The sequence below is a fragment of the Melanotaenia boesemani genome, chromosome 15 (genome assembly GCF_017639745.1).
Source record: "Melanotaenia boesemani isolate fMelBoe1 chromosome 15, fMelBoe1.pri, whole genome shotgun sequence".
NCBI lineage: Eukaryota > Metazoa > Chordata > Actinopteri > Atheriniformes > Melanotaeniidae > Melanotaenia > Melanotaenia boesemani.
The window spans coordinates 16,875,173-16,903,086 of NC_055696.1; the positions used below are offsets into that span (position 1 = coordinate 16,875,173).

At 38.6% G+C, this 27,914-nt stretch overlaps 1 protein-coding gene across 2 annotated transcripts in view; it reads right to left on the reverse strand.

The window, feature by feature from the left end:
- jakmip2 (janus kinase and microtubule interacting protein 2) overlaps positions 1-27,914 on the reverse strand; it is a 35,199-nt gene that overhangs the window by 3,296 nt on the left and 3,989 nt on the right. Inside the window, exons 2-23 of one of the 2 annotated variants that reach the window (XM_042009106.1) lie at positions 16,106-16,353; positions 15,702-15,956; positions 15,226-15,468; positions 14,074-14,283; positions 13,513-13,611; positions 13,282-13,428; positions 13,045-13,185; positions 11,420-11,476; positions 7,832-7,954; positions 7,514-7,642; positions 5,813-5,896; positions 5,170-5,232; positions 4,828-4,926; positions 3,502-3,603; positions 3,337-3,390; positions 3,186-3,251; positions 3,030-3,098; positions 1,870-1,947; positions 1,541-1,591; positions 955-1,107; positions 758-823; positions 363-439 (exon numbers count right to left, since the gene is read on the reverse strand). In XM_042009106.1, coding sequence (XP_041865040.1) covers positions 389-439; positions 758-823; positions 955-1,107; positions 1,541-1,591; positions 1,870-1,947; positions 3,030-3,098; positions 3,186-3,251; positions 3,337-3,390; positions 3,502-3,603; positions 4,828-4,926; positions 5,170-5,232; positions 5,813-5,896; positions 7,514-7,642; positions 7,832-7,954; positions 11,420-11,476; positions 13,045-13,185; positions 13,282-13,428; positions 13,513-13,611; positions 14,074-14,283; positions 15,226-15,468; positions 15,702-15,956; positions 16,106-16,234 — 2,469 coding nt within the window. In that variant the 5' untranslated portion in view covers positions 16,235-16,353 and the 3' untranslated portion in view covers positions 363-388. The remainder of the gene's footprint in view (positions 1-362; positions 440-757; positions 824-954; positions 1,108-1,540; positions 1,592-1,869; positions 1,948-3,029; positions 3,099-3,185; positions 3,252-3,336; positions 3,391-3,501; positions 3,604-4,827; positions 4,927-5,169; positions 5,233-5,812; positions 5,897-7,513; positions 7,643-7,831; positions 7,955-11,419; positions 11,477-13,044; positions 13,186-13,281; positions 13,429-13,512; positions 13,612-14,073; positions 14,284-15,225; positions 15,469-15,701; positions 15,957-16,105; positions 16,354-27,914) is intronic. The other variant, XM_042009105.1, reaches the window with a different exon arrangement.

Genomic DNA, 27,914 nt, shown 5'->3' on the forward strand with positions numbered 1-27,914 from the left:
ATTACCATAACCTTCTCTCCACGCAGGTGACAATGACCAAGACACAGAGAAATGATGATGATGATTATATGCAAACATGAATAAAAAGGTAATTCATCACAGAAATTCAAAGACTGGATAGAAAATGAGAATGAAAACAGAATGAAAAACATCCAGCTGAGTTTTTATAGATGAAGGTAAGGTGGGAAAGTGTGCCAACCAGGATCAAATAAACGTTTTTCTTGTGTATTTTTACAGGAAAAAAAACTGACGTTAAAGAAGACAGATTGTTCCTGTAGAAATTTATCTGGACTGAGCACTTTGGAAATATTTGACCCAGGTCTAGAAAAGAGATGGTGGTGGTTTGGACTCACAGGACTCACCTCTGCTACAGGACACGCCAAAGACTTCAAGGCCAAAGGATAAAGGCAAGAGAAAAGAACAAGAATAGAAATAGAAACTGTGGAAAGAAAGATGAAGAAGGGACAAAGACTGTGAGAGAACTAGAAGAACACTTGAAATATGTTAGCAACATCAGGTGCTTTCAGAAAGCATACTTCTGGCTAGCATGTTTGCAAATGCTGTGAAACGTGTTTTCCAAATTTTTTTCATTTCCAAGAAAGATAAAATCGTAATTTTGATGCCACAGAGCTGTAAAAGTCCCCTTAGATTATTTAATACTATAACTAAGTCGATGATAAACATGATGACTTTTATGTTCACGCTTCGAATACATTTGATACTTTTTCATTCATTCAGGGGACATCCAACACCCTACCTTTTCCTCCAGGTCTTTAATCTGCCTCCTCTGGATTTCTGTCTTGTCTTCAAGATCGCGGATTCGCTGCAATTATTTAGAGAAAACAATCATTGTATTTGAGACCCAGTACAACAACAACACGGCTGACACAACAAAATCTCCCTCCAAAGTTCTGCAGTTTAACCACACCATTACTGGCGCAGACATAAACAGACCTGGTGAGCCTGGTGCAGCAGCTCCATCCTCTCCTGGAGGATCTGGCAGTCGTACTCTCGACTCTTCCTCAGCATCTGCCTCCTTAACTTCTCCACTGCCGTCCGCAGCTCGTCCCTCTGGAGCTCATCCAGAGGCTCACCGTACTTTATCACCTGGTGAAGGGAGACGCATCTATGATCTGAACCATGCTGGAACCATCCAAAAAGTCTAGTTATACTGTTCTGTTACAAGTTCCCATTAATTAAAAAAGCATTCATGAAATCACAAGATTCCCGGGGGTTAACTGGAAGCCTCACAGGAATTTTGTAGGAGTTGTTTTACTTTTTGTCTTTTAGAATTAATTTCAAAACAGTCAATGCATTCATTTGCAAACGTCGATAAAACCAAGACATTTAGACTCAAATAGCTTTGATTTTCCACACTTTCGCTGGATGTATGATCACAAGGATGCATGCAAATTAGTGATAATTTTAGTGATGCTTTTCTTGGCATTCTCTGAACTTGACAAAAATCCCCCTAATTTAGTTTGCGTAACCACGAGGTTGTAACATAATACAGTTTCCTGAGATATAAGAAGAAAGAAACCTTGTCCTGCTGCAGAGAGTTGTATAATGTTGCTTCCAACTCTTGAATTTGCTGTTGACAAAAGAGAAGGAGAGGGTCTGTTACTAGTTTACCTGTCATATGAACAAACAATAACACATACTTAAGCTTGTGAGGATTTTCTGTTGATTACCTACATACTTAAACATGCCTAAACCAGAGCTCTTAATCCAACATTGTCACAATTCGAAGAATAATATTAAGACCATGTTTTAACTTAAAAGCACAGTAAATGATCAACTGTGTGGTGTGAAAACTGGTTATCCAATATGGCAATATCACAATGCAATGAGGCACAAACACACACTTACCATGTAGGCCTGGTCCAGGGCCTGTTTTCTGTAGTCCAGCTCTTCTTCCAGGTATCCTTTCTGTTTGCAGAACATCTCCTGCACACAGTGAGCCGTTTGGTGATGATGATTAGAGGAAAATCATAGAAGATTTTACTTTTGTAAGATTATCTGTTCCATCAACATTCATTTACACCATTAAAACATACACTATAATATACAGTATATATATATATATATATATATATATATATATATATATATATACACTAAGTATATATTTCTATATTCTGTAGCAGGTCTACAATTTAAACATAAGAAATATGACGTTTTAAGTCCATAAGCAGGATAAGATGAAAACTACAAAGCCAAATTTCATTCAGTTTGGTCAAGAGATGACATGTGAGTAAAAGAATAACTCTGTAAGGATCACTGTGTGACAGGGCACTGGCATTGGTCTTTCCAAGTCAACTTAGATATGAGATGATATGCTGCCTTGGTCTGTGTATGATTGGGGAATCTCTGTCACGATGGAACAATTTTGTATCAACATTTTGCAAGTTTTCTGCCAAACAAAGTATTTACTGAGGCCATATACACCTGCAAGTGCCACTAATACCAAATTCTACAGCACAGTAAAATACAATTGAGCACTGGGCAGTGGATGTCAGATTTGGTATACTGGTTTCCAGCCTCTCTGTGCAAATGGCCAACAGAGGTGCTGTAAATTCAAGGGGGCAACGACTTAGACATGTTATTAGCTCATTTTAGCATTTTCATCTCTATAGACAACAAAGGGAGTATATGATCCAGTAGATCACCAGGCTAGAGAAGCTATTCATTAGCCTCTCTAAAAAAAATGCACATCCAGGCAACGGCTGAGTGTGTAGCTGAGGGGGCAGGTATAAACACCCGAACAGGTCACCAGTCCATCCCAGGGCCAATACAGACAGACAACCACTCACATTTCCTTGTAAATTGGCCGACAGAAAAACCTTTAGAAATTATTTTAACACTCAAGTTAAACTAATGTTCAATGTTACTACCACAAATAAAAAACCACATCCGAGATTGATTAAATTGTGATTATTTTGGTAAAATTACTGGATCTGACCAAATACAATATTCAATCATAGCATATATATAAAAAAAAATCTATCTAGAAAGTTGCAAAGACCCACCATCTCTATCTCCAGGTCCATCATCTTCTGGTGCAGAGCTGCCTCTGTCCCTTCAATTTGTTGAATCCACTAGAGGGCGACAAGCAGCAAAACTCAAGCCAGTGCAGCACAAAATTCCAGCTATCCAATGGATCCGGATGTAATTTCCTCTCTTACCTTTTCTGCTAGTGACAAAACAGTGCTGGCCTGAATAATTGCCACCTGCTCCTCGTTTCTCAGGTTCTGTACAAAAGGAAAACGTCACCTCAATAATGTGTCTGTACTGCCATTGCAATGCATGCTAACAAGGTGAGTTTATGGAAATTACCCCATTGTCTCCAAGGATATCAAGTAGTTTAATGAGATCTGGTATGCACACATCCTGTGAAGGAAACAGAATAAAAACCACATTTGTATTTATATATATTTTTTATGGTCTCATTTAATTATGAGAAAAAAAACTAATGACAATTAAGGATTAAGTTCTTGTCACCTTGACCCCTTCCTTCATGCAGTAGATCTGAAGTGCGCTGACTCCCTCAGAGAAAGGATGCATCCTCAAATGGTTGAATGGGGGGGACCTCCTCTCACGCTCCTACAAGAAAAAAACACATTTTGCTATTTACAAATTCAGGTCTGATTACTGCATGAGTCCCACCTAACTGCGTTAGGAAAGGACAATTAGATCATGTCTACCAGCTAATGTTCTCAGAAGCTATTTCTGAGGAGCTTACCATCCGTGTGTTACCTTTATAAATCAATGTCAATTTGATTAATATCGGAGCTTATGATTATATCACTACTGTGCAAGTTTTTGATAAATGTATAAATTGGTACAAATTAATTGCTACTTTTTTCATGTAAATGCATTTCCTTTTGTAAATTTGCTCCAGACTAAAGATCTCTTCCGGTTAAACCTTCATGCTGCTGTGATATGTGTTTTGAACGATGTCTTGATGAAAAATCTATACCTCAGAGCTCACTAGGTGAAGGTTTGAGGCCTCACAAGCTGCTGTCAGTCTTTGAACTGCAGCCCAGATTAACACAAAGACGAGTGACAGCCAGTTATTAGGCTGACAGAGAGATGGAGGCTGCCTGTCTTCATTACTGAGTCACAAAATTCTCAAGCAATTACAAAAAGGAGAAAACCTATCACGCAGCTAGCATGTAAAAGGATGTACTATGTGATGTCTTAACAACAAGAAGCGTGAGAATTGGCCAGCACAATAAATTCCCATTTCAGCTCTGATCCTGCTTTTCATTCTTTGTAAGCAAAATCTTGCCGTTTGGTGAAGTAGAAAATAGTTTAAATAACTGTAAATCAAGTTTAAGTCTTCAGCATTTTATCTTTAATTTCTAAGCAGAGCTCAGTGTTTAAAAAAGTACCTCATAGATGAAGCAACGAGTTCCAGGAAATCAGGTTATTAGATCATATAACAAACCTTCACTTTTTTCTAATCTATTGTGGCTGATTTGTTGGGGAAAAAAAATCCAATTCAGTCTAGAAACTACCTTGTTTCTACAACAATAAACCAAAACAAACGACAAGTGAAAAACCCCTGGGATAAACTCCACAGCATTGATGTGAGAATACACAATTTCTCATGAATCAGGAGTGATGGATGAGCTGAAATCACCACAAGATGTGTGAAAAATGATTCTCTGGCCTTTGATGAAGCAGCATTAATATACTGCTGCGTCCACAGATTTTGGACTTTCTGAGTTTTTGTTGTTTATATGGCACAAAGGCTAAACTTCAAGTAAATCTTTTTACATGCAAGCAAAACAAATGTTTTTGAAGGAAACTTTCATGACTCACCTCCAGCTCCAGGATCCTGAACTCTAAAAGTTCATTTTGGTCTTTGGAGTCTTGCAGTTCCTGCTGCAGCCGACTGCAGTCTGAATCCATCTTTTCCACCTGCAGAAGGTAAAGAATAAGAATTAACGAGACAAGAAGAGTTGCGTTCAATGTTCTTATTCATTTTTCCTTAATCTCATTGTATATATGTATAATGACAGTAAGGGCATTCAATTCTACTCTATATTCATTATTGAAAAAAGCTTCTGACTTTCCTTGTAGTAAGAATATAGTGCAACATCTCAATATTAACACTTTAAGAAAATTAAAGGAATCTGTTTGACTTTCAGACAAAAGTCTAACCTTTTCTAACAACTCCTGGTTCCTTCGTAGGAAGAGCTGCTTCTCCTCAACCCACTTGGAGTCCTGAAAGACAGCAGATGGCTTTAATTAGAGCTTTTTAAAGGAGGCGATAATGTCATTTGAAACCTTAAGTGGTTTTCCACAACACATAAAAGAGACAAATGCCCAAAATACCTTGTTGCACTCGTGGGAAGACAGTTACAAATCTAATAAATTGATATGGTTGAATGATTCAATTAAATTCAAATTAATCTCAAGACACAGAAACCAAAAAACTCCCTTTGAGACAACTGCTGATAAATGTCTAAATAATCTGTTACAAACTTGTTTTTTCCTGTCACATCATAGCATTTTTTGTAGTACACAAACTTCATGGCCAAGACTAGATGTATTGCCAAATCTGATTTGAGTTGGCACACAATTAATGAGTCATACTGAGGTCAAAAGTTTTATTACATAATGCCTGAAACTTCTCCTTTGACAATTATTCAGGTTTTAGCCTGAATATCTGTTACTCTTTAAGCTGTAAGACACTGGCCATGTCAAAGAGGATCAACAGATGATTGAACACACAACTCAAAGCCTCTTGTAATTGCATCAATTTAGCAGGAATTTAGCTGCACATAAAGCGTGTATGCCGTACCTGCCCCTTCAAGGTGAGCTCCTTCTCCAAGTCCTCTATTTTGGCTTTATACCTGAGAACATCAGCGTGTAGCTGCTCTTGAGCCTAAAACACCAAGAAAAAACAGATTTAATTGTTTTATCACAGTTTCCCAAAGGAGTTTGAGTTTGTGTCCTCCAGCTGAGAAATGTTAGCTTCTGTAAGACTGTATAAGGATAAAAAGCTAAAGGATAGTTTATGTGCTTGTACAGCATGGCTCATAACCCACACACTGACCACAGCTGTACTGATTATAATTCTCATTACCAAATGATGGAACTGGACTGTGTGTGTGCCAGCTGCAGTGGGTCATGGTTCTTTAGTTACTCCTGAAACCAGTTAGGCCTGGTACAACCGACCTCGAACTGCAAATGTCCGATCATCGTGAGATTTCCCTGTCCAATTATCATGGTCTGTGGTGTGTTACGAGCCGATTTGTTATGATAATCCGCTCCGAAACAAGTCGTAGCCGACAATCGGGAATATTGAGCATGTTCAATATTTCAGGGTCGATTTCTGAGGAACGACTCGTGCATTGTGACTGCGTGGATAGTGACGTGGCATGGAATGTAGCCAATCAGAAAGTGAGCTGGCTGGGGAACAAGGAAGTAAGTAAAGTCCGTGTTCACGCTGTCTCCAGTCTGCTTTTTTTTTTTGTTCTGGCTTTTTCTGTTAACAATACTCCCAAGACCACCATCATTCCCTCATCCTGCATGTCCCTTTCCATGCTGTGTGTTGTGTTTTCCAATTGTTACTAATTTTCTTCTTCTACGTTTTTTTGCCGATTGTTGCTATGGTTCTTCCTCTACGTTTTTTTGTCGGTTGTTGCTATGGTTCTTCTTCTACGTTTCGACGTTTGTCCGGCTCGGAGGACTAAATTTAAGATGAGTTGCTGGACAACATCGTTTTGTGTGTGTTGTTCTGTGATTACATTTTTGGAGCACAACACACACAATACGATCAAAATTGACAAATTTTTTTATCTTCACATGTGACGTCTCAACCAGATACAAAATCTCATAAGACTAAAAACATTGTTATCGTTCTTATGTACCAGGTCATAGTGCTGGTGCTGTATTCCTCTCTCTCTCCATGTTATGTATAACCAGCTTGTAAAATGATAGGAAAAAAAAAAGTCCAAATAGTTTGACATGAATGGGGCTTTTCATAGGCAGGAGGAGTCAGAGATATTCAGATTTGGGTTACCAGTCGCTCCCCTCGGGGAAGTGGTCTTTGATGCATGACAGCTGATCACAAGGCAGTCAGCACTCAATGTACAGACAGTGATGATAAAGTCTTCATGTACAGAAATTTGAGGAAACCTAATGTCCTCCCATTTGGCCTGAAAACCTCCATGTTTCACCTATTGGAGAAACAAAATCTCTCCCCTGTTAAAACGGGACAAAGTACATTCTAAACATTAACACGGTCTAAAAATAAGGCTCAAATAGCAGAATAAATGACAAAGATGTTTCTAAAAAGGTTAAGTGTCACGTTAAATGCCCCTGGCTGGAGATAATCAAATTATGTGTAACTCGATTTGTACAGTCTTATGGCAGCTACAGTATTCAACACAATCATGACATGATCTCCATGTACCTTCTGACATAATTAATAAAAGAAAATGCAAAAGTGGATTCAGGATTGTTATTTTTCGTCTCAAGTTAAACATCTTGTATATACCTTGGCTTCCATCTCAGCATCCAGTATGCCTCCTTTCTGTTCCTGCAGCAGGGCGTAGGCTCGCTGTAACGCCTGGTATTCCCTGGTCAGCTGACGGAAACGTAACTCTGATTCCTCGTTGGCGAGGCCCTATTTTAACACATGCAGATTAAAGATTAAAGTTCAAAATTTCACTGGATGTGTATCAACCATCTGGTGCCATTAAATGGATTTGATAGACAACCATGTTACATGAGTGTGTGAAAGAAAGCATCAACAGTTTGAATCAGTCAAATACATTTAAACCGGCCTTTCGGCTGGATGAACGTCAGCTCTCACCTCATCCAGGTCCTCATCAGGAGTGGCAGGGGTTTTGTCCATGCGGAATGAAGCCACTGAGGATGTCTCAGAGTCCATGGACTCTTCATCATACCCAAAGAAGGTGTCGACTACAATGTGTCTCTGTAGAAACGTTCAGGAAAACAATTTAAAAATACATTTTTAACAAACTAGTCTTGTCAGGGCGGCACAATATATTGATCATTTATCATTGTCCTTCTTTGAATCAACTTATATGTTATCAGTACTGCAAAAACATGCTGGCATGAAATAGCACAAGCACAGATCTATTACTAAAGGCTGCAGAAGTGTAGAAGAAGAATGCAGACCCCTTGTCAACACACCTGAGATTAGCACCATATATTAAAGTATTTGTTTTTATATTGCCAAGTCACCTTGTATATACAGCATTAAAGAATAAAACTGCTTAGTTATTTTTTTCTAAAATCATGCAATATGTACATTGCAGATTCTCCAGCACCTGTTCAACACCAGCCTGAGCCAGAAAAGAATCCCGGTGCTGTGGAAAACATCCTGCCTTGTTCCAGTGCCTAAAAAACCACAACCAGCTGAACCAAAAGACTACAGACCAGTCGCCCTGACATCTCACGTCATGAAAGTCCTGGAGAGACTCTTACTGGCTCACCTCAGCAAGCAGGTGAAGACCTTTCAGGACCCACTACAGTTAAGCCACTCCTAAAGAAAAGGACTCTAGACGCCTCTATAATGAACAACTATAGACCTGTCTCTAACCTCTCTTTTATTTCCAAGATTATTGAAAAAGTTGTATTTCACCAGCTTCATGACTTTTTAAATGAAAGTGGAAATCTTGATAAATTTCAGTCCGGCTTCCGACCTCATCACAGCACTGAAACAGCTCTGGTCAAAGTGTTAAATGACATTAGGTTGAATACCGATTCTGGTCAAGTATCAGTCCTGGTTCTGTTGGATCTCAGTGCTGCGTTTGATACTGTAGATCACAGAATCCTGTTGCACAGGCTGGAAAACTGGGTTGGACTTTCTGGAGCGGTCCTTAACTGGTTCAGGTCCTATTTAGAAGGCCGGAGTTATTTTGTTACGATCGGCAGCTATGAATCCGAACGAGTGGCCATGACTTGTGGAGTCCCCCAGGGGTCAGTCCTTGGACCTCTTCTGTTCAACTTGTATATGCTCCCTTTGGGTAAAATATTACAAAACTATAGCATTAATTATCAAAGTTATGCAGATGATACACAACTTTATGTGTCTCTGTCACCAGATGACTGCAGTCCAATAGACTTAATGTGTCAGTGTCTGGAGCAAATAAACACCTGGATGAGGGAGAATTTCCTACAATTAAATGAAGACAAAACTGAGATTATTCTGTTTGGTAGCAAAGAGAAGAGGGTCAGCATTGGCAAACACCTGGAGACTCGGGCTCTTAAAATTACCAACCAAGTTCGTAACCTGGGAGTGTTGATAGACTCAGATCTGACTTTCAGAAGCCATATCAAAGCTGTCACTAAGACAGCTTTTTACCAGCTCAGAAACATCAACAGAATTAAAAGTTTAGTCTCCCAGAAAGACCAAGAGAAACTCATCCATGCATTCATCTCCAGTAGACTGGATTACTGTAATGGTCTTTTAACAGGACTTCCTAAAAAGAGCATTAAACATCTGCAGCTCATCCAGAACGCTGCTGCTAGAGTTTTAACCAGGACTAAGAGATCTGAACACATCACACCAGTTTTAAAATCTTTACACTGGCTTCCAGTCAGTCACAGAATAGATTTTAAAACCCTTCTGATCATTTACAAATCCCAGAATGGTTTAGGCCCAGAATACATCTGTGATATGTTCAGAGAATATAAACCTAGCAGAGCTCTTAGATCCAAAGACTCTGGTCAACTAGTCCAGGCCAGAGTCCAGACTAAACATGGAGAAGCAGCATTTAGCTGTTATGCTGCAAACAAATGGAACAAACTGCCAGTGGAGATTAAACTTTCCCCAAATGTAGACATTTTTAAATCCAGGTTAAAAACTTTTCTTTTCTCATGCGCCTATGCATGAAATCTGCACGGTAACTTTTTTTTAACTCATCTTGCTTTTAATCATTTTAATGTAATTTATTATTTTATTGTGATTATGTGTTGATGCCTTTTACTATTCTAAATATCTGTAATGTCTTTGTTTTATGTAAAGCACTTTGAATTGTCCTGTACATGAAATGTGCTATACAAATAAACTGCCTTGCCTTGCCTTGCCTTGCCTACAGTTTGCATACCGTAATGGGCTTGGGGTTGAAGATGCCATCATATACCTACTTCAGAGAGCCCACTCTCATCTGGACCAGTCAGGCAGCACTTTGAGGGTCATGTTCTTTGATTTCTCAAGTGCTTTTAATACGATTCAGCCTGCTCTGCTGTGTGAGAAGCTGCAGAAATTCCAGGTGGATCCCTCCACAACCACCTGGATTTACGACTACCTCACAAACAGACCACAGTTTGTGAGACTGAAAGGTTGTGTGTCTGAGATGGTGGTCAGCTGCACTGGAACACCACAAGGGACTGTACTTTCACCATTTCTATTCACGCTGTACACCTCAGACTTCCAGTACAACTCTGAGTTCTGTCATCTGCAGAAATACTCTGATGACTCAGCAGTTGTTGGGTGTATCAGTGATGGACAAGAAGCAGAGTACAGAGAACTGGTCGGTCAGTTTGTGAAATGGTGCGGTGACAATCATCTCATCTTGAATACCAAGAAAACAAAGGAGATGATTGTTGACTTCAGGAGGAACAAGAACACACATAGAAGTGTTTCCATCATGGGAGAGGAGGTGGAGGTGGTGGAGGAATACAAGTACCTTGGAGTTCAGCTGGACAACAGACTTGAGTGGAAAAGCAACACTGAGTACATTTACAAGAAAGGTCAGAGCAGACTCTACTTCTTAAGGAAGCTGAGATCTTTTAACGTCTGCACCAAAATGTTGCAAATGTTCTACAGGTCTGTTGTTGAAAGTGCAGTCAGCTTTGCAGCAATCTGCTGGGTCTCAGAACCAGAGACTTGAAAAGAATTAACAAACTGATCAAGAAAGCCGGTTCTGTGCTTGGAGTAACTCTGGAGCCGCTGGAGTTGATCATCAAAAAAAGAATTCTGTACAAGCTGACGAAGATAATGGAAGATCCTTCACACCCTCTACACAACGCCGTGACGAAACAACAGAGTGTGTTCAGTGGGAGGCTTGTTCAAGTCCGATGCAAGACAGAGAGATACAGAAGATCCTTCCTTCCAGCAGCTATCAGGCTGAAGAACAAAGCCCTTAATTAATTAATGTGATTGTTTTACTAAAAAATTACTACTACTACAATATTGAATTTCCCTTTGGGATTAATAAAGTATTTTTCATTTCATTCATTTCATGTCAAGAACTTTTCCCTTTTGTCTTTTATGATCTCATATTCAGTAAAACACACTTCAGCAAGATCATTCTTTTATTTAAGAGTGGACTTTCTAAACGTTTTGCTCCTACCAAATGATTTGCTCAACGTATTGCAACACCATATGAAAGAAAGACACAGTTTCCTCCACTAAGAGACTCAATCCCACCTTTATTGGCCTTGAACTTCTTTTATGCCTTTTCTTTCTGAGTAGTTTTTCCCGATCCTGGAAAAGGAAAAAAAAATGAAAGAGCAAAAGATCACACAACACTGTAATAACATCACTCACCAGAACAGCATCATATATGTTTCAGTGTTTGGTACAATCACAATAACACACACACCGACCTCTGGTCTTTGAAGACAAGGATTAGTTACTCTAATGTTCCTTCTTACATCTGAGACTATAGTTTCATTAATGAGGTTTATAGCCCGTTAGAGGTAAAACAGAAAGCTTCTTTTTGGTTCCCTTCTGACTGGAAGGTATTTCTTTGAAGACAGCAGGTTTGTCCTGACTGGTCCAGTTATCGTCTTGGCCATAAGGGTCACTGAGGACAGATTTAAGTTTTTTATCTATATGGATATCTTGTCAATCATTAGGGTCACATAAACAAAAATATGGACTGTGGTCAAACCACCTGGGAACCAACGAATGTCAGGGCTGCATTGTATGGGGCTTAGATAAGATAACCGCCCTGACCAGGAGATGGTTTTTCCAGTTAAACAAAGACATCTTCTTCAGTCGTTTTCTCAAGCCATCTGGAATGTTGACATCACTTTGATCAGAGAGGAGTTGGGATCTGTCTCTATGGCATTATACCGCTGCATGTGTCAGGCTTGGATCTTTACATAACCTAAGATTTACAGCTTGTATTGGGGTTTTTTGCCCTTTAAATGAACCAGTTTTTGTGTTGCTTGCTCTACAATGTAAAGGGGTCGTATTGTTGCACCCCTATCCTCACTGTATGAAATGTATCTTTCCAGATTTTTCTGCTGACCTAATGAAAGCCCAGTATGGTTATCCACAGGTTAAGAGCTTTTTTTTTATTTAAAAAACATATTTCTGTGCTCTTTTTATTTTTTCTCTCTGCCATATAATAGTTATTCTGACAACGCACAGGTTAAGCTCCAATAATTGATGGAAGTCAACCAGTAGAAATTGTAAATAAGCTTTCAAATTTCAAGTTCACTTGGGTGATGCAGGAAGAATGATGACCATTTATCTTCCAGGTTGACCTCAAAATCAGAGCTCAAGGCAAGAATTACAAAAACTTTCTAACTTGCATCCTATCTTAACTGTTTGGTAACCATAGTAATTAGCCATAAAATCAGATTTAGGAAAAAGCTATAACAGATCAACTGTTTCCAAGCCATCTAACATTATTTAAAGTCTATTTCACAAGCATCCCAACTTTCCAAATATAACCTGACATAATTTCACTTCTTTACCAGGTGACTTTGCTACTTATTTGTTTAACATTAGTGAAGTATTTTGCGGTTCCCCCAAATTAGCAAGTCAACGAGTTAAGAGGGTAAATACAACCCAATGAGACGTGGTTTAAGTATTTGGACCAGAAGCTCATTAAGAAAATGTTTACCAAGGTTGCAAATTAAATGTGAAGAGGATTTATTTTCCTGAATATTTCTATTAAAAAAACATTTAGTCATAGCAGGAGTCACAGCTGTTCATTACCATGTATACATTCTCACATAATGGAAAATCTTGACTGCCATCGTTGCATATTACTTGAAAAACAATCTAACTTATACAAAGAAATGCATGGACAAACATACTCTTGTCAGTTCATCGATTATGCTTTGCTGCTCCAGGACTTGAAGTTTGAGGAAAGCTATTTCCTGGTCATCATGAGCCTGGTCCAGGTCATTCAAGGACTTCAGCTTTTTCAACGGAGGATGAGAACTTATCCTCTCCTTCTGCAGACACAAAATGCAAAGAGAGAGCTGTCCTCAGAGATCACAGTGTCTAACTGTGAATCAGCCTGTGTGATGTGACTATGACTCTGTGCTGACCATTTCAAGGTTTTCCTTTGTTAGAGTCTTCAGCTTCTCCTCCAGCTTCTGGATTGTTTGAGTCAAATCGTCATTCCTCTTAGTCAGCAGCTTGTTTTTGTCCAGCAGGGGTTTGCACTGCTTTTCTGACTCTCGAACTCGCTTCAGCTGGTGGGAAAAAATGTACATGTCAAGTAGTGCCTGAAAATAAGGGTCAGCAATCAAGTTTTTCATGGACTGATTTGATCATACCAGCTCATTTCTCTCATCAACTAAAAGCGAATTGCGGTCCTCCAGCTTGCGTATGGTTGAATTAAGTTCAGCAATGCGCCTCTGATTTCTCCGCAGGTCCTGAAAAGAGTTAAAAAAAAAAAGATTTATCATTAAACTAATCAAATTTATTTATTTATTCTCTTAGTTAAAACTGGATTAGAGTTAAAATATTAGTAATTAGTTAATTAAAAGAAAATGATGTCAGAAACAATATTGAAACCTGATTTTATTGAGAGAATAGAGTTAGGACTTTAACTGTGAGTCATATATGTGCTTACACCTCATGGATATAGAATAAAATTCATGTGAGTTGCCACGGTGAACAGTGTAAACATGTGATGACTCACTGTCAACGTGATGATAAATATGATTTCCTTTTGGTGATGCTGTGATTTGAGCTGATCACAGGATTTTGAGCAATCACACTTAGGCTTACACAAGAACAAAGAAGTAGAAGTAGAGGAAAAGACCAGTGTTTATCCCTAAAAGATGTTACCATTTGAAATGGATGAACTTTTCCTGCTACTCCATTTTACTCACAGGGCTTCCACAGTGCTCTGCGCCATCTCCAGCTCTGCCTGGAATTTCTCGTTTCGGGCTTCCCAGGCCGCACTCAGCCTCCTTGACAAGGAACAGTTGTTCATCCAAGGCATCTTTCTGTAGCTGCAACTTCTGTAGGAATCCCGTTGCTGACTCCAGTTCCTTCTCCAGAGCAAAAATGGTGCGGTCTTTAGATTTGATTTCATCCACCTTTCATGAAAAAAGAAGAGAATGTCATCATGATGGAGAGATTATTAGCTCTCTTTGGCTGAAGGGTGATATTTGGTTTCTGATTAATTATCTAAGGGTTGAAGTTATCATATTGGGATGCTCTGCTTTCTTAACACTGAACACAGTAATGAACTAAAGTGTTATTTTTAGGCATAAGATGGACTAAAACGTAAGTAGTATTACTGAAAAGATCAGTTTTATCCTCAGGTTTCCACCGGGCTGGGCTCTGTGCACCAGTTCTACTTTTAAATCATGATTTTTAAGCACTGTAAAGCCACTGATCATTTGGTCTTTCAAACCTAAAAAAAAAGTTTTCTTTGGGTCGTTGTCTGAAACGGCAAGATTGATTCTACTTCTTCATCTCCACAATGTCAAACATGCTTGTAATCCCATAACTATAAGTGAATAAACTCCTATTCTCTCATTTGAAATAGCATCCATGCTCCTAACTCTTACAGTAAATAATGATTTAAAACATTTTTTCTGAATGACGCCAACTTTGAGAAATGCCTTTAACAGGGGCGGGCATCCTTCCTTAAAACAAAAGATTTACTGGACACTCACACAACACAAGGAAAAAGCAGTTCTAGGAACTCTAACTCAGGATGGAAGGCCACACTCAATAGGAGAGACCACAGCACACTAAAATGCATCATCAGGAAATTGTAGATCTACAGCTAATAAAGGTGCTGCAGAGCAGACCAACATCGGTGAACACACCAATCAACACAGTTCATCGAGAGTCCAATGCAGCTTTTCTTTCCTCCTTCAATATTGAACAAAAATTGGCTCAAAGACAATAAATAAACTAGAAACATTTCTGGAAAAAAATCAGCCAGCAACACAAACACACAATTCATATGAGATCATTTCAAGTATAAAACACTGTGGAATAGATGTTTATAAGCCTATAGTGCATACCAGTCTGCGGATGTCCCTCTCACAGTCCCACTTGATCTTGGAGATTTGCTCTTGATGCTGCTGGTGTTCAACCCGCAGATCTCCAGCCTTCATTTTGTCTGCCTGGATCATGTTACTGAGAGCCTCATCAGTCTGCTTCTTTGTGGTCTTTAATTCTGCAATTTCCTGCAGGAGCTTCACTCTCTCCTGGTCGAAGAAGCGACGTGCCTCCTCCTTGGCTTCCAGGGTCAGTGCCGTGCGCACCTGATAAGATAATGGTGTGGAAAAAGTAGGGATGTTGATGTAGGGGGTTAGAGGATAGCACACCTACTGAGAAAGCCAAAACCTCAGGAGGCACTACAGTCAATGTAGGAACTTACCCACCATGAGAATAAAAGTAAGCTGCACAATTTAACAAAGTTAGCAACTAATTTCTTGATTATGTGTCAAACTCAGAACAAGGATTTATCTCTGGTATATTCAGACTTTAAAGTCACCTTTTCTCCGCTACCATCTCGCATGGCGTTAAGCGCAGCCTTGAGCCTCTGATTTTCCTGGTCCTTGATCTTGGCGTGGCGGGCCAGCTCCTGCTCGTGCTGCCGCGTCAGGCTTTCCCTGAGGGCCTGCAGCTCCTTTTGCTTTTCCTCGTGCCACTTGGCCCGCTGCTCCGTTAACATGGCAGTTTGGCGATGCTGCTCCTGCTCCCGCACTCGTTTCACCTCCTGAACCTTGTCACGCTCCAGCTTGTTCACCTTTTAGAGCATCAACAAAGAGAAGGGAGAAAAAAATGAGCTCATTTTATTGATTGTAAATATTTTTTATACTGTCACTATTCAATAATGGTTGTTTAAGACTGCACTTTCAATTTTCAAGCTAATACTTCATAGATGTTGGACTGTACCTTGCATTTTTCTTGGTGTAGCTCTATCTGAATGTCAGTCAGCTTGGACCTGAGATCTTCATTTGCTGCCTGTAAGGCAGAAATAAGAGCTTCGGGCTTCTCGCCCTTCGTACGCGCTTTCTTAGCCATTGAGTCAAACACTAGATAAGCTTCTCTGATGCTTTCATTGAGACTTCACAGAAACTTTCCAAGGCACTCCCAAGGTTTCCAGTTCCTCCTTCTCCTCATTCTCCTATTAGACACAAGGGCTTGGGGAGTGGGGGAGACACAAAATACATAGTTAGATACAGGCAGCAAAGGTTTGTGGACTGACATGTTGGTGTTTATCTTAGTAGGATGAGAACAACAATTTCACAGAACAAAAATTTGGGAGCTCAGAATGCTAAAAATGAAGTTGTTATCAGGGGTGGGTAGTAACAAGTTATATTTACTCTGTTATATCTACTTGAGTAACCTTTTTTTTTTTAAGGGTTACAGAATCCCAGTCTTAAAATTTAGTCTTTCATATAGACCCTTTTGGAGGTTGTAAACATTTTGATGCTGCATAAGCTAATCAGACCATTTTGGAGTTATGAATTAGCATTAGCTACCAACTATCGCAAAGTATATCAAGATGGTTTTGATATCTTGTATGTTTGCTTATATCATTTCTAAAAAATAAATCAAACATTACAATCAAACAGCACTTGAATTGTCTTTTCACCAAATGTATATATATATACACACTACCGTTCAAAAATTTGGGGTCACTTCCCTTTTTTTTTTTTTTTGAGGAAGTTTTTGGATGACTACTTTTTATTTCTACTGCAGTAATGTTATTTTGAAGAAATGCTAACCTTGAGTACAATTGTAAGCTACCTCTGCCTAGCAGATAGCAGGTTGTCAGTTCACCTTTGTTTTGCTAACATGACGCTAACTAAACTTATCACAAAAAATAAAGAAATTTGTGTTTGGTTGATTATTTCTCCCCTTTAATAATACAAATTGGTGTTGTATTACACATTATTAGAAAACCTGATGAGTTACCTTGACAACAAGGTGTCACCTTTAAAGATCATGCTTCTGTGGAATGAGCCACAGAGCTAAATATGTGGGGAATGACTCAAAAATGCATCAAAATCCCCTGCAATATTCTCCTGTTGGTATGTTGCTTGGTGGATTGGATTATTTATTGGTGGTATTATTGGTATGATCCTGAACTGAAGCAAAACTGCACAGAATTTCACAGTAATCTGTTTGCTAGCTGTGGGCACAAGTCACTTAAAACCACAAATGTCAGCCAGTGATACTGCAGCAAAAGTCTTTGGGATTCATCCCCTGAAGACCAAATTTCATAGAAATTTTTTCCAGCATTTGCTGAGCCATTTTAGTTTGTACAAATGTATTGAAACCCACATGCTAATCCTTAGATCCACATTGCGATTCTGAAATCACGATTCAGAGCCTGCAGAGAGAGCTTATCCAGTTAATTTGTTTGATTCATTACAATAAATAAGATTTTGAGAATGTGAATGGATGTACAGAGGGGAAAATATGAAACCAACACAAAATGTTTAACTTAATTTTCTAGATTAAATTTAGTATTGCAATAACAATCTAAGTTAATAGTTAAACTATTAGTTGTTATTCATCAGATCAACTTACATATTGCTGCTGTCGGGGCAAACCTCCTATGTCCAAAACTGTTATTTTTAAAAAAATAATAAAACTGCATGATTTTTGTAATAATCGATATAATGTCAGGTTGCCGACAAACCAGCAACCTGTGCGAAACTCTCCGAGGGGGAAGCGGGGAGTGGAGGAAGAACGCTCTCCATGTTTTTCTCTTTCGACTGCAGTTCTGATTTGAAACATTAGGTGTCAATTCTATTTATCTGGCCTTTAAAGACAAATGAACAGAAACCAGAGTTCATTGCAAAAGACCCCCATGAGGAAAACACTGGAGAAAGAAATCTAAATAAATTAAAAAGTGAATAAATAAATAATAAAAATTATATAAAAAAATTATTAAATGTATTAATTTGTAACCCTTAAAACATTAACAACTAAAACAACTGTATAAAAATATACATAAGTTCATTAACTATCAAAGAATATAATGTAAATGTAATAATTTAATTATTACAAAATCAAAATCCAATCTAAAGTTATTAAATAAATTAAAAAATTAGAATGATAATAAAGAAACAAATGAGCTGTGATCAGCCAGTGCTTGATATTTATCCTTATAAATACAGACTAGCCCTAGCAAATATCACTGTGATTGATTCATTTTCTGTTCACTCATGATTTACTGACAGACAGCAATAAAAACTTCCCATGAGCTACTTTTGACAAGCCAGAGAATGGAAAAATATATATACCTAGTAAAGCTTAGGATAGCAGCATTCCATGTACCTTTGGTGGTTTCTGGTCACAGAAACAGCCACATGCTGACTCAGCGTTAAACGGTTAAGGCTTAATTAATGAGCTCGGCTCATCTCACAACTTTCAACTAAGAGTTACAGTCAAAAGTTTAGACACGTCTAAACTCATTTAAAATGACTGGATAGATGTGTCCAAACTTTTGATTGGTACTGATAATTTACAATATGGCATCATTATATCTGATCATGTATCAGGGCAGCTCCAATTTCCATTGCCTGGAAGCAACTGCAGCTATGGGAGGTGTGTGTGTTTTTTTTTTGCATTCATTACAAATTAACATTAGTAATAGTTTTTTTTTTTTTTTTTTAAAGTCCCGACCTGAAACAAAATCCAAAAGTACTTGTTTTATGTCAGTAACTTTTCATATGGACATGTTGCCTTTACATTTTACACACTGTCTTGGTTTGATTTTTTTTCATCATTTTTCTAAACTGACAGTATCCCCTAAATTCATGACAGTACATGAGGGAAATGCAGGTTTTATGGTCGTTCTCTTTTTTCATAGATTTGGATGTTACCATGATATATATACTTACACGAGACAAAAAAAAGATGGTAAAATCAGTTACTTTTACATTTTGCTGGACCTCATAACATGCACCCATCTTCGTGGTGGCATGGGTACAAGATCCAGATTTTATCACCATCACACTCTTTCAACATCACTTGTGCAGAGTGTTCCCATTTTAACTTTCCCTGTAGTTAATGCTTGCTCTGTTGACCCCTCAATCCACATGTCAAATGCGTGGGTTAAGTTTAACGATATTAACACAGGTTAAGCAGCAAATTCCTCTTACATAGCATGTGAACTTAACCCAACAACTGCATCTGTAACATTGACATGTTGGTAGAGTCTGATGCAAGAAATGACATAACACAATTACTTAATTCTGCTGCTTGGCTGACTTTAAGGCTTCAGAAGTATTTAACATCTTCTACCTCTTCTTACTTTTAAACCCAAGCTGTTTTGTAAAGTTTACATTTAAAGCCCGTTATGCCATCTAGCACATATTACCTTCCCACGTGGCGGTGAAGGTTCCTTTCCCCAGGCCAGGGCTACTCAATTCGGTCCTACGAGGGCCGCAATCCAGCAGGTTTTCCATGTATCCCTGCACCAACACACCTGAGTCAAATTAGGTGGCTCTAACAGCCAATCAGGTTCTACACAATGACTCATCAATTTGACTCAGGTGTGTTGGTGCAGGGATACATGGAAAACCTGCTGGATTGCGGCCCTCGTAGGACCGAATTGAGTAGCCCTGCCCCAGGCTGTGAGATTACTAAATGGATAACTGACACTACACCATGAAATATATCTTTTGGGTGTGGCATGTTATTTGATCATGTGTGATATTCTCATATAATCTTTCATTGCACAATTAAATCAAATAATGCATTCCTGTGGACAAAGTAACCTGCTAAATAAAATGTTTTTCTTTTTTAAATAATAAAAAAGGAACTTCTCAGAGTTCCCTTCACGTTTGGTAATGCTCATAAAACAAGAATGCAGTTTAAATTAGAAAAATCCCCTGACTCAGCTTCTTTCTTTCTTTCTTTTGTGCATCAGATGTTAAAAACACTTTACTTCTTGATTTAAAGCTCACTGTTCCTACTGAAAATGTTCTGAAAATTACTTACTTTTAACTATAAATCACTTTTAAAGTAATGAGGTTTTTTTTTAAAGGGGCTTAATTTACTTAAAATTACAACTACAATTAATTTCCTCTGTCGATGTTCATGCTAAGCTATATTATGAACAAAAATAGCCATGTTTCAAGAAAACAAACACAATAATGGTGTTGATTCATGAATTGTCTATATTCATCTGAGGTCAGCTGACTCATTCCACCATCATGTAAAGCTAATAATAATTCACCATCACCACTAATACTGTATTAACCTAAATTTCATCCATGAAAGCCAGATGCTACCTCTGAAGGGGAAGGCTAGAATATGCCGTGAGCACAAATCAATCTGATTACTGTCACAGTCCATTTTGGGACTGAACCAGGAAACAGTCCGCCGGCTAGTCAAATAATCATAATCATCAACACACACAGGGTCAGCACTGAGAACCAAATGTATCCTCTGTCTAACACATTTATGCTATTTTCAAACACAAGCCGTGTGGTAATGATTGCCAGATCAAAAAGATCTAAAATTGCACAAACTCCATTTCCAAGTAAGAGAAGCATTTTTGTAGAAACTTCCGATGAAGCCCACACCACCACCCATGTCGGTGTTCTATATTCAACATTTATCAGAGGGCTTGACACCTCTGCAAACCTTTTGTCTTTTTTAGAACATCTTCTTTACTGTGTCCTGTGGCTCAGTGCTATATGCAGAGGATGCTATCGTCTCTGGCTTGTTTTCTGATTCACTGCAAAATCCAATCCCCCTATTCTGGCAAATTCTTTCTAACTTCAAGGCACAACCACACACCCATCATTTCTCTCTGAATTTGTCTGTAACAAGGTGAAATCCACTCTGTTTACAACTGCTTGTTGCTGTTGCCTGCTTAGTAATTTTGTTCCCTCCCGAAAAAAAAGAAAACAGCAACATCCAAAGATTTGACTACATTCTGTTTAACCACCAGCAGACCTACTGTGGAGCAAAACCACTATTTCCTAAGAGTGTAAAGCACAAATTTGGTGATATTACATTGACTCATTGGGTGCCATTTTGACTCATATGCTGATTTAAAATAGGCCTATTTGTAAATAGTATCAACTCCCAAAAAGCATTTTACATGGAAGTAAAACCAAAATCAAAACACAGACTTTGTAAACGGAGGTTTTATCAGGAAACAGTGCATTTGTAAAATCAACGACTTCTAGTTAAAATGTTAAGACAAATATTTCAACAAATATATATACCAAATTTTCTGAGAAAAGTGCTTCATTTCAAGAGACCTCTCTTTTTTCCTCTTTTTGATAGTTATAGTTGTTCTTTTATAAAGCAAAAGTATTTCTTATCTGACTAATTAATAGCTGCAGTCGAACTCCTAACCAGACTGATATCAATCTGCACAGTAAGCACAACTCTAACATAAAACACAAGGACCCAGTACAATTATTTACTGCAGTAATTTAGGGGGTTAAACATATATTCCACATAAATAATAAAATGCAAGCTGCAATACACATCCTATTTCCAAAAACATGCATATATGAAAAATACAGAAGCATGTGAAAGCACCATACCTCGCTGCTTTGCCTGTGGCTGCCCAACAAACTCAGAATCCCAACAGCTGCACTTAGAAACACATCTCTCAGACTAACACATTAATGAAAGCACCTCTCTCATGCCAGTAAAGGATTTAAAGAGTCGCATCATGCTAAAGCCTTCACAGCATTCCTCTGGTAGCAAGTGGTCAGGAAGAAAACATCCACTGCTCTCTCTCTCTGCTGCACTGGTTATCTTAAACTTTAAAGATTTAAACAGTGGAAGTGATGACATTTTACTTGTATACATAAAGTTATGATGAAAAGCACTTTGGGTGCAACAATTTCTTAAATCCCCTAGTTACATATAATAAAGCATAGTTTTAATTAGAAATAAGTCATGTCCACATCAGAGGGGATTAATGCACACCCTTAATTATAAAACAGGTATTTTAAACTCTTGCTGAGACAGCATGCACAGACATGGATAAACTTGTTGGCATCCCTTTGTTAATGAAAGAAAACCCCATAAAAGTCACTAAGAAAAACTTAAAACGGACTAAATGAATAATAAATAGAAATTTGCTCATAATTAACAAATAAAAATCAGACATTGCTTTTTAGTTGTTATCCAACAGAATTATTTAAGAAAACAAACTAATGAAACAGGCCCGGACAAAAATGATGGCCCCCTTTACTTAATTTTTTTATTGCACAAACTTTTGAGGCAGTCACTGAAATCAAAAGATTTCTGTAACTGTCAATGGTCAATGAGACACCTGCTTCAGTTGTCTCAGCTTTGAAGGGTGCCTTCTCCTCAGATGTTCAGTAGGATTTAGATCAGGACTCAGAAGAAAAATTCACAAAACTCTCTGGTTGGAATGTTTTCTGGTTGGAAGACTCATGACCTGCAACTGAGACCAAGCTCTCTGACACTAGGCAGCACATTTTGCTCCAGAATTCCTTGTTAGACTTTAGATTTCATTGTACCCTGCACAGATTCAAGACACCCTGTTCCAGATGCAGCAAAGCAGCCCCAGAACATAACCGGGCCTCCCCCATGGTTCACAGTTTTTTTATTGTTGCATCTGTGAGCAACAAGCTCCACTTTTGTCTCATCTGTCCAAAAGACAATCCTTTTCAATATGCATTGTGGCAAATTCCAGTCTTGCTTTTTTTATGACTTGCTGTCAACAATGGTGTCTTCTTTGGTCGTCTCCCATGAAGTCCACTTTGGCTTAAACTGCGACGGAGGGTGCGATCTGACCCTGATGTATCATGACTCGGAAGTTCACCATTAATGTCTTTGGAGGTAGGTCTGGGCTCTTTGGTTACTATTCCTATTATCTGTGTCTTAAAGTTGTCATCAATTTTCCTTTTGCGGCCACGTCCATGGAGGTTGGCAATAGTCCCGTTAACCTTAAACTTCAGAATAATATGTGCAACTTCAGTCATAGGCTGCTTGGAGATACAGCCTTCACCTTTAACATGCCTGTCCATGTATTTCTTTCTAATTTCCTGAGACGGCTCTCTCCTTGGCTTTCTGCGGTCCATTTTCAGTGCTTTAACCAAACAGCACAGTGACTACTTGTCACCTTTTAAATAAGCAGACTGACTGATTACAAGTCTGAAGACACCCGTGATGCTAACTAAGGATTCTGGTTTGATTTTCATTGGTTGATTTTAATTTATTATGACTTCTTTCAGTTTCATGTTTTTTTCAGTGACCATTTTGTGTTTTTGATATAGTTGGGGATGTCAACAATCATCTGTCAGAACTCACTGCTATTTCATCCGTAAGGAGGTTTTATATTTGAAACCTTAACAGCAACACATCATTCCAGACACCAACAAGTATTAACAAAAACAAAAAAGTACTCCAGAATGCCAGTGTCAAAGAAGCCGAAGGCACATTCGCTCAACAGCACATGACTGAACCCAAAGTCAAATATTTCACATCAGTCTCCTGATCATTCCCTAAATAACTGTAAAAGATTTGGGAGAATTAAGTATAGAGCAAGCAGCAAAATTGATTACAAAGCAAGGAGGACACCAGAGATGAAAAAGGTCACATGTGGCCTAAAGAAAACACAAACACAGCGCAAAGCATTTGGAAATTTTACAGTGTATAAAAAAGGGCAACAGTGCTATAAATAAATCCTCAAAGCAAGTACCCCAAAGTCCTGTCTAAGGTCACTAAACTTAAAATGAATGATACTCCTGAGACGTGCATAATGTTGAAGTCCCATGGAGCAGAATCTTACTGCATTCAGCAGCCTAGTATTCAATCCAACTTTATCTGTAGGGCGCCAATTCACAACAAGGTCATCTCAGGGCACTTTACAGACAATCAATTGGAGCCAATCCACTACCTCTACTACCACTAGTACACTGGTTAAGAAAGAGAAATCAGCCAAATGAAGTCCTCTTCAGAGATAAAATCTGCAACAATGACTTCATCAGTATGTTAAAGAAAGAGAATTTAGTCTTGTTTCCTTTCTTTGCTCTCCTGTTAATGTTCGTCATGGTTTCATTTATGCCTGATTTAAAAAAGCCACAATATCTGCTAAATATTTTCCATATGCACTAGAATGGACAATGGATCAAGTGAAATATATCAAAGGAGTCGTCATGGAGTCCCAGTTTTCTCAAAACATTATACTGTATGACCATAAAAATTCATACTAATGGTCCAAACATGTAGTGTTTATATAAATTATAGCATCACTGGATGAAAGCAGCTGCAACAAACACTTTTCTCTACATGCTTAAACTTACTGGAAAAGTCAGCGTATGGACTTTTTTTTTAATTTGGTACCTTTTTAAAAAGGGATTGAACTGCTCAAAAGGAACAGCTTTGTTGTCATTTAACACATTGATCAGGCTGCAGAGAGTTAAAATTTCCTCACGAAAGGGCACAATTAACACTTTTCAGAAGAATATGGTCTTTCAATGATGAATGATTTCTTCTTCTTATTATTATTATTATTATTAATCTTTGTGGTCTTCCAGTTTCCCTATTTTTAAAATGTGCATAAGTGTCCCCACCTCTATTTTTTTCATATCCATAAATATACATATATATATATGGTACATCCTTGCTGGCAGTTGGAAAGCCATCTTTGTGCAGTACAACTTAAAGTAAAAAAAGAAAAATACATTCATGCAACTATTTTCAACACATGCTTTCTTAAATGCTAGGTCACAGGGGGGCTGCAGCCTACCGCTGCAGCGACAGTCATGAATGTTCAGAGCTGCAAACTTCACACACAAGGTTCACAGTCATTTCAAAAGGTGTTAGGGATATTTTTTTCCCTGTAAATGCTGTTTAGTGTCTGCAGCCGAAATGAACAGGGAGCAAAGTAAAGAACAAGTACAAAACCCCTCGTCTCTGGAAAAGCTCCTGCAGATCAAATGAAGCTCACACTCATTCAGTGCCAGATGGTTCCCGACCTTTCATGTTGATTTGAATATCTGACTGCCCAGGACCGCTGCCTCCTACAGCCTTTCTTGTGCATTCCCCTGAGGACCTTTGTCATTCTGCTCATACTGTCTGAGCAATTAAAACTTATTTGACCTCCTCGAAGTTTTGTCAAAGTGTTCTTTCTGTGTTGGCATTTTGGGCCTTGGTTTGATCAAAAACATGATAAAAAAGGGCCTGGCTGCAGACTAAATGGTAGACTGAGCGTTATACTGATATTAAGTCAAGAAATTGAAAAAAGTACAAATGCATTGATGCTACACCGTTTGGACGTGAGGACACCCACGACTGAGGAGCAAGCTCAGTGACAAAAGGCAGATGATAGAACTAACGAAGTAAAACGATCAAATTCTGTCAAATTCAGAGAGAAATTAAACATACAGCAAGAATCAAATGGACATTTGCTGATTTAAATGACTGTTTTTCTCTGTGCTCTGAACGTGAGTGTGCATGCATTCATTACACTGATGCTCAGAGTATTAATATAAGTCTGTGTGTTAAATACTCCAACATGAAACACACTGGCACCATGGCCCAGTTTTTACTCCACAGAGGTGTTGATGCTGGATTTTCCAGACAGGATAAGAGTGTGGACAAAAATATTTAAAGACTCCGAATTATAAAACAAAATACACTTAAAAAACAGAACTAAAAAATAAAGAAAATATTGACAGAATTTTTATTTTATTTTATTTATTATGTATTTTATTTTATCTATTCATTTATTTAGCTGTTCTAAACATTTTTAGATTGTCTTTTTATAAATTTTTGCATTTCCCACGATATCCCTCTTTATGGCAGCATCAATTACAACTATATGTACTAGGCTGATTATGCTAACTAGCGACTTTTAGGACAGCCTATAGCTACTTTTCTTACTAAGAAGTTGAGAACAGTGGCTGGAGAGGAGTATCAATCCCTGAAGCTGTTTGTTGCCAGGGACTATGTGGACAAGTCATTCCATGGCCTATGGGGGATGATGGAGACAAGGTTGTCGTTCTGCTTCGACTACAAAGTGAATCGAATCAAACCATCAAATCTGATTTGATTTGACAAGTTCTATGTCTACTTGTTTTGTATTAGTGCGAACAGTAAGATGTGTTTGTTTTTTTATGTCAACTGCAAAAAAATGTGAATTGTAAACATTGTAATTTCTGAATTTATTGTTCAAGTATTTATCACTGATACAGTGAAAATGAGAGGAAATGTGAATTTTTGCTATGCAAGGCATTTTCAGTGTGCGCCCCTAAATTTTCTGCTTGCGCTCCTAAAAATTTAAGTCCGGGGGGCCACTGTGCTCCTCGTAAGAAAAGAAAAGTTAGCCTGGAGCCCTGCTCGGGGAGCACTACATTAAAGTGTAATTACACCCCCTACTTTTTGCGTAACTCCACTCACTGTCGAATTTGAAAAATCCCTTAAACTGCAAGGGTTGGGGTGGGAGATGTGGGGTGATCAGGGAGCAGAGAGTGGGCGGGTCGAGATACACAAGCAGAAATGATTGACAGACAGCAGCTCAGCTCACTGGCAAGATGCAAATTCACAAAGCAGCTACGCCACAGAGCGGTCTTTGAGGTGGAAGACTCTTCCCCTCCTGAATCTCCTCAGCTACACATGAACAAGGTGGTCCTGAACCGTATCAGTCTGAGCCGTTAGCGCTGTTACGCTGGCCTGTCAGCAGATCTGGAAAGCTGTGGAGACTCGTGGCAGGTTGTGGCAGCGGCAGGAAGTGTTGCTGTAAGCTGCTGCTGCTACGATTTGAGCTGCTGTCTCTCGTTAGGATAGAATAAAATAAAGTCCGGTGTTACTTTTACATCCCTCAAAAGCACAAATCTGTCCCACTGCAGAAATATTTCATCAGAAACTCTGTGAAAGAATATAAGTCTGAAACTAGCAAATCTACACCATATAAGTTCACATCCCTTTATATGTGTTGGTGGGTGTGGTTTTCTATGCCTGCAAGGCAAGGACCCATCTGTTTGCATCTGGAGGGAGGGGCTGTGCGGTTTTAAAAATTTTCTCGTGACGTACATCAGTGGTTCCCAACCTATTTTCCTTGGGGACCCCATTCATGCAAAAAACCATTGACCCCCTGTCCCACCACTGAAACCATGCTAGGTTTTATGCTTTCAAAACTGAGATTCTCCCCATAAATAATATATTCTGGCTTAGTCATGTCCTTTGATGAAGCCAAAGTTAAATTGACAACATATAGCTAGCTAGCTATAACCTTTTTGTCTTAAAACAGAGCCAATGTGTGAACATTAATCACAATGGCTCTGAATGTTCAAAGCCTCAGGGACCCCCTGTGTGCTTTAGGGAACCCCCTTGGGTGGTCCCGGACCCCAGGTTGGGAACCACTGACGTATATAACCTCTCTTTGTCACGAAAAACATAACCTGATTTTACCCTGTAGAGAGCGTTATGAGCCATTTTTTACCCACAAAATCCTGTTTTTAAAATAAACTAAAAAATACTAATTTTATAAACAGTATATGTGATTTTCATCACAATTTAGTAATTCTGTGTTGTTTACAGCTAAAAAAAACACATTTTTGGGTGCACTACGCCTTTAAATACATGCATGACTCTCTTCTGAAATCACTGAATGGACTCAGGAAGACTTCCAGAAATCACTGTCTGTGAACACAGTTCACTGTAAAATCCCTTAATGCAGGGTAAAAGTCTAAGATGCAAAAAAGAACCCATATGAAAACACAATCCAGAAACACCGCCGTCT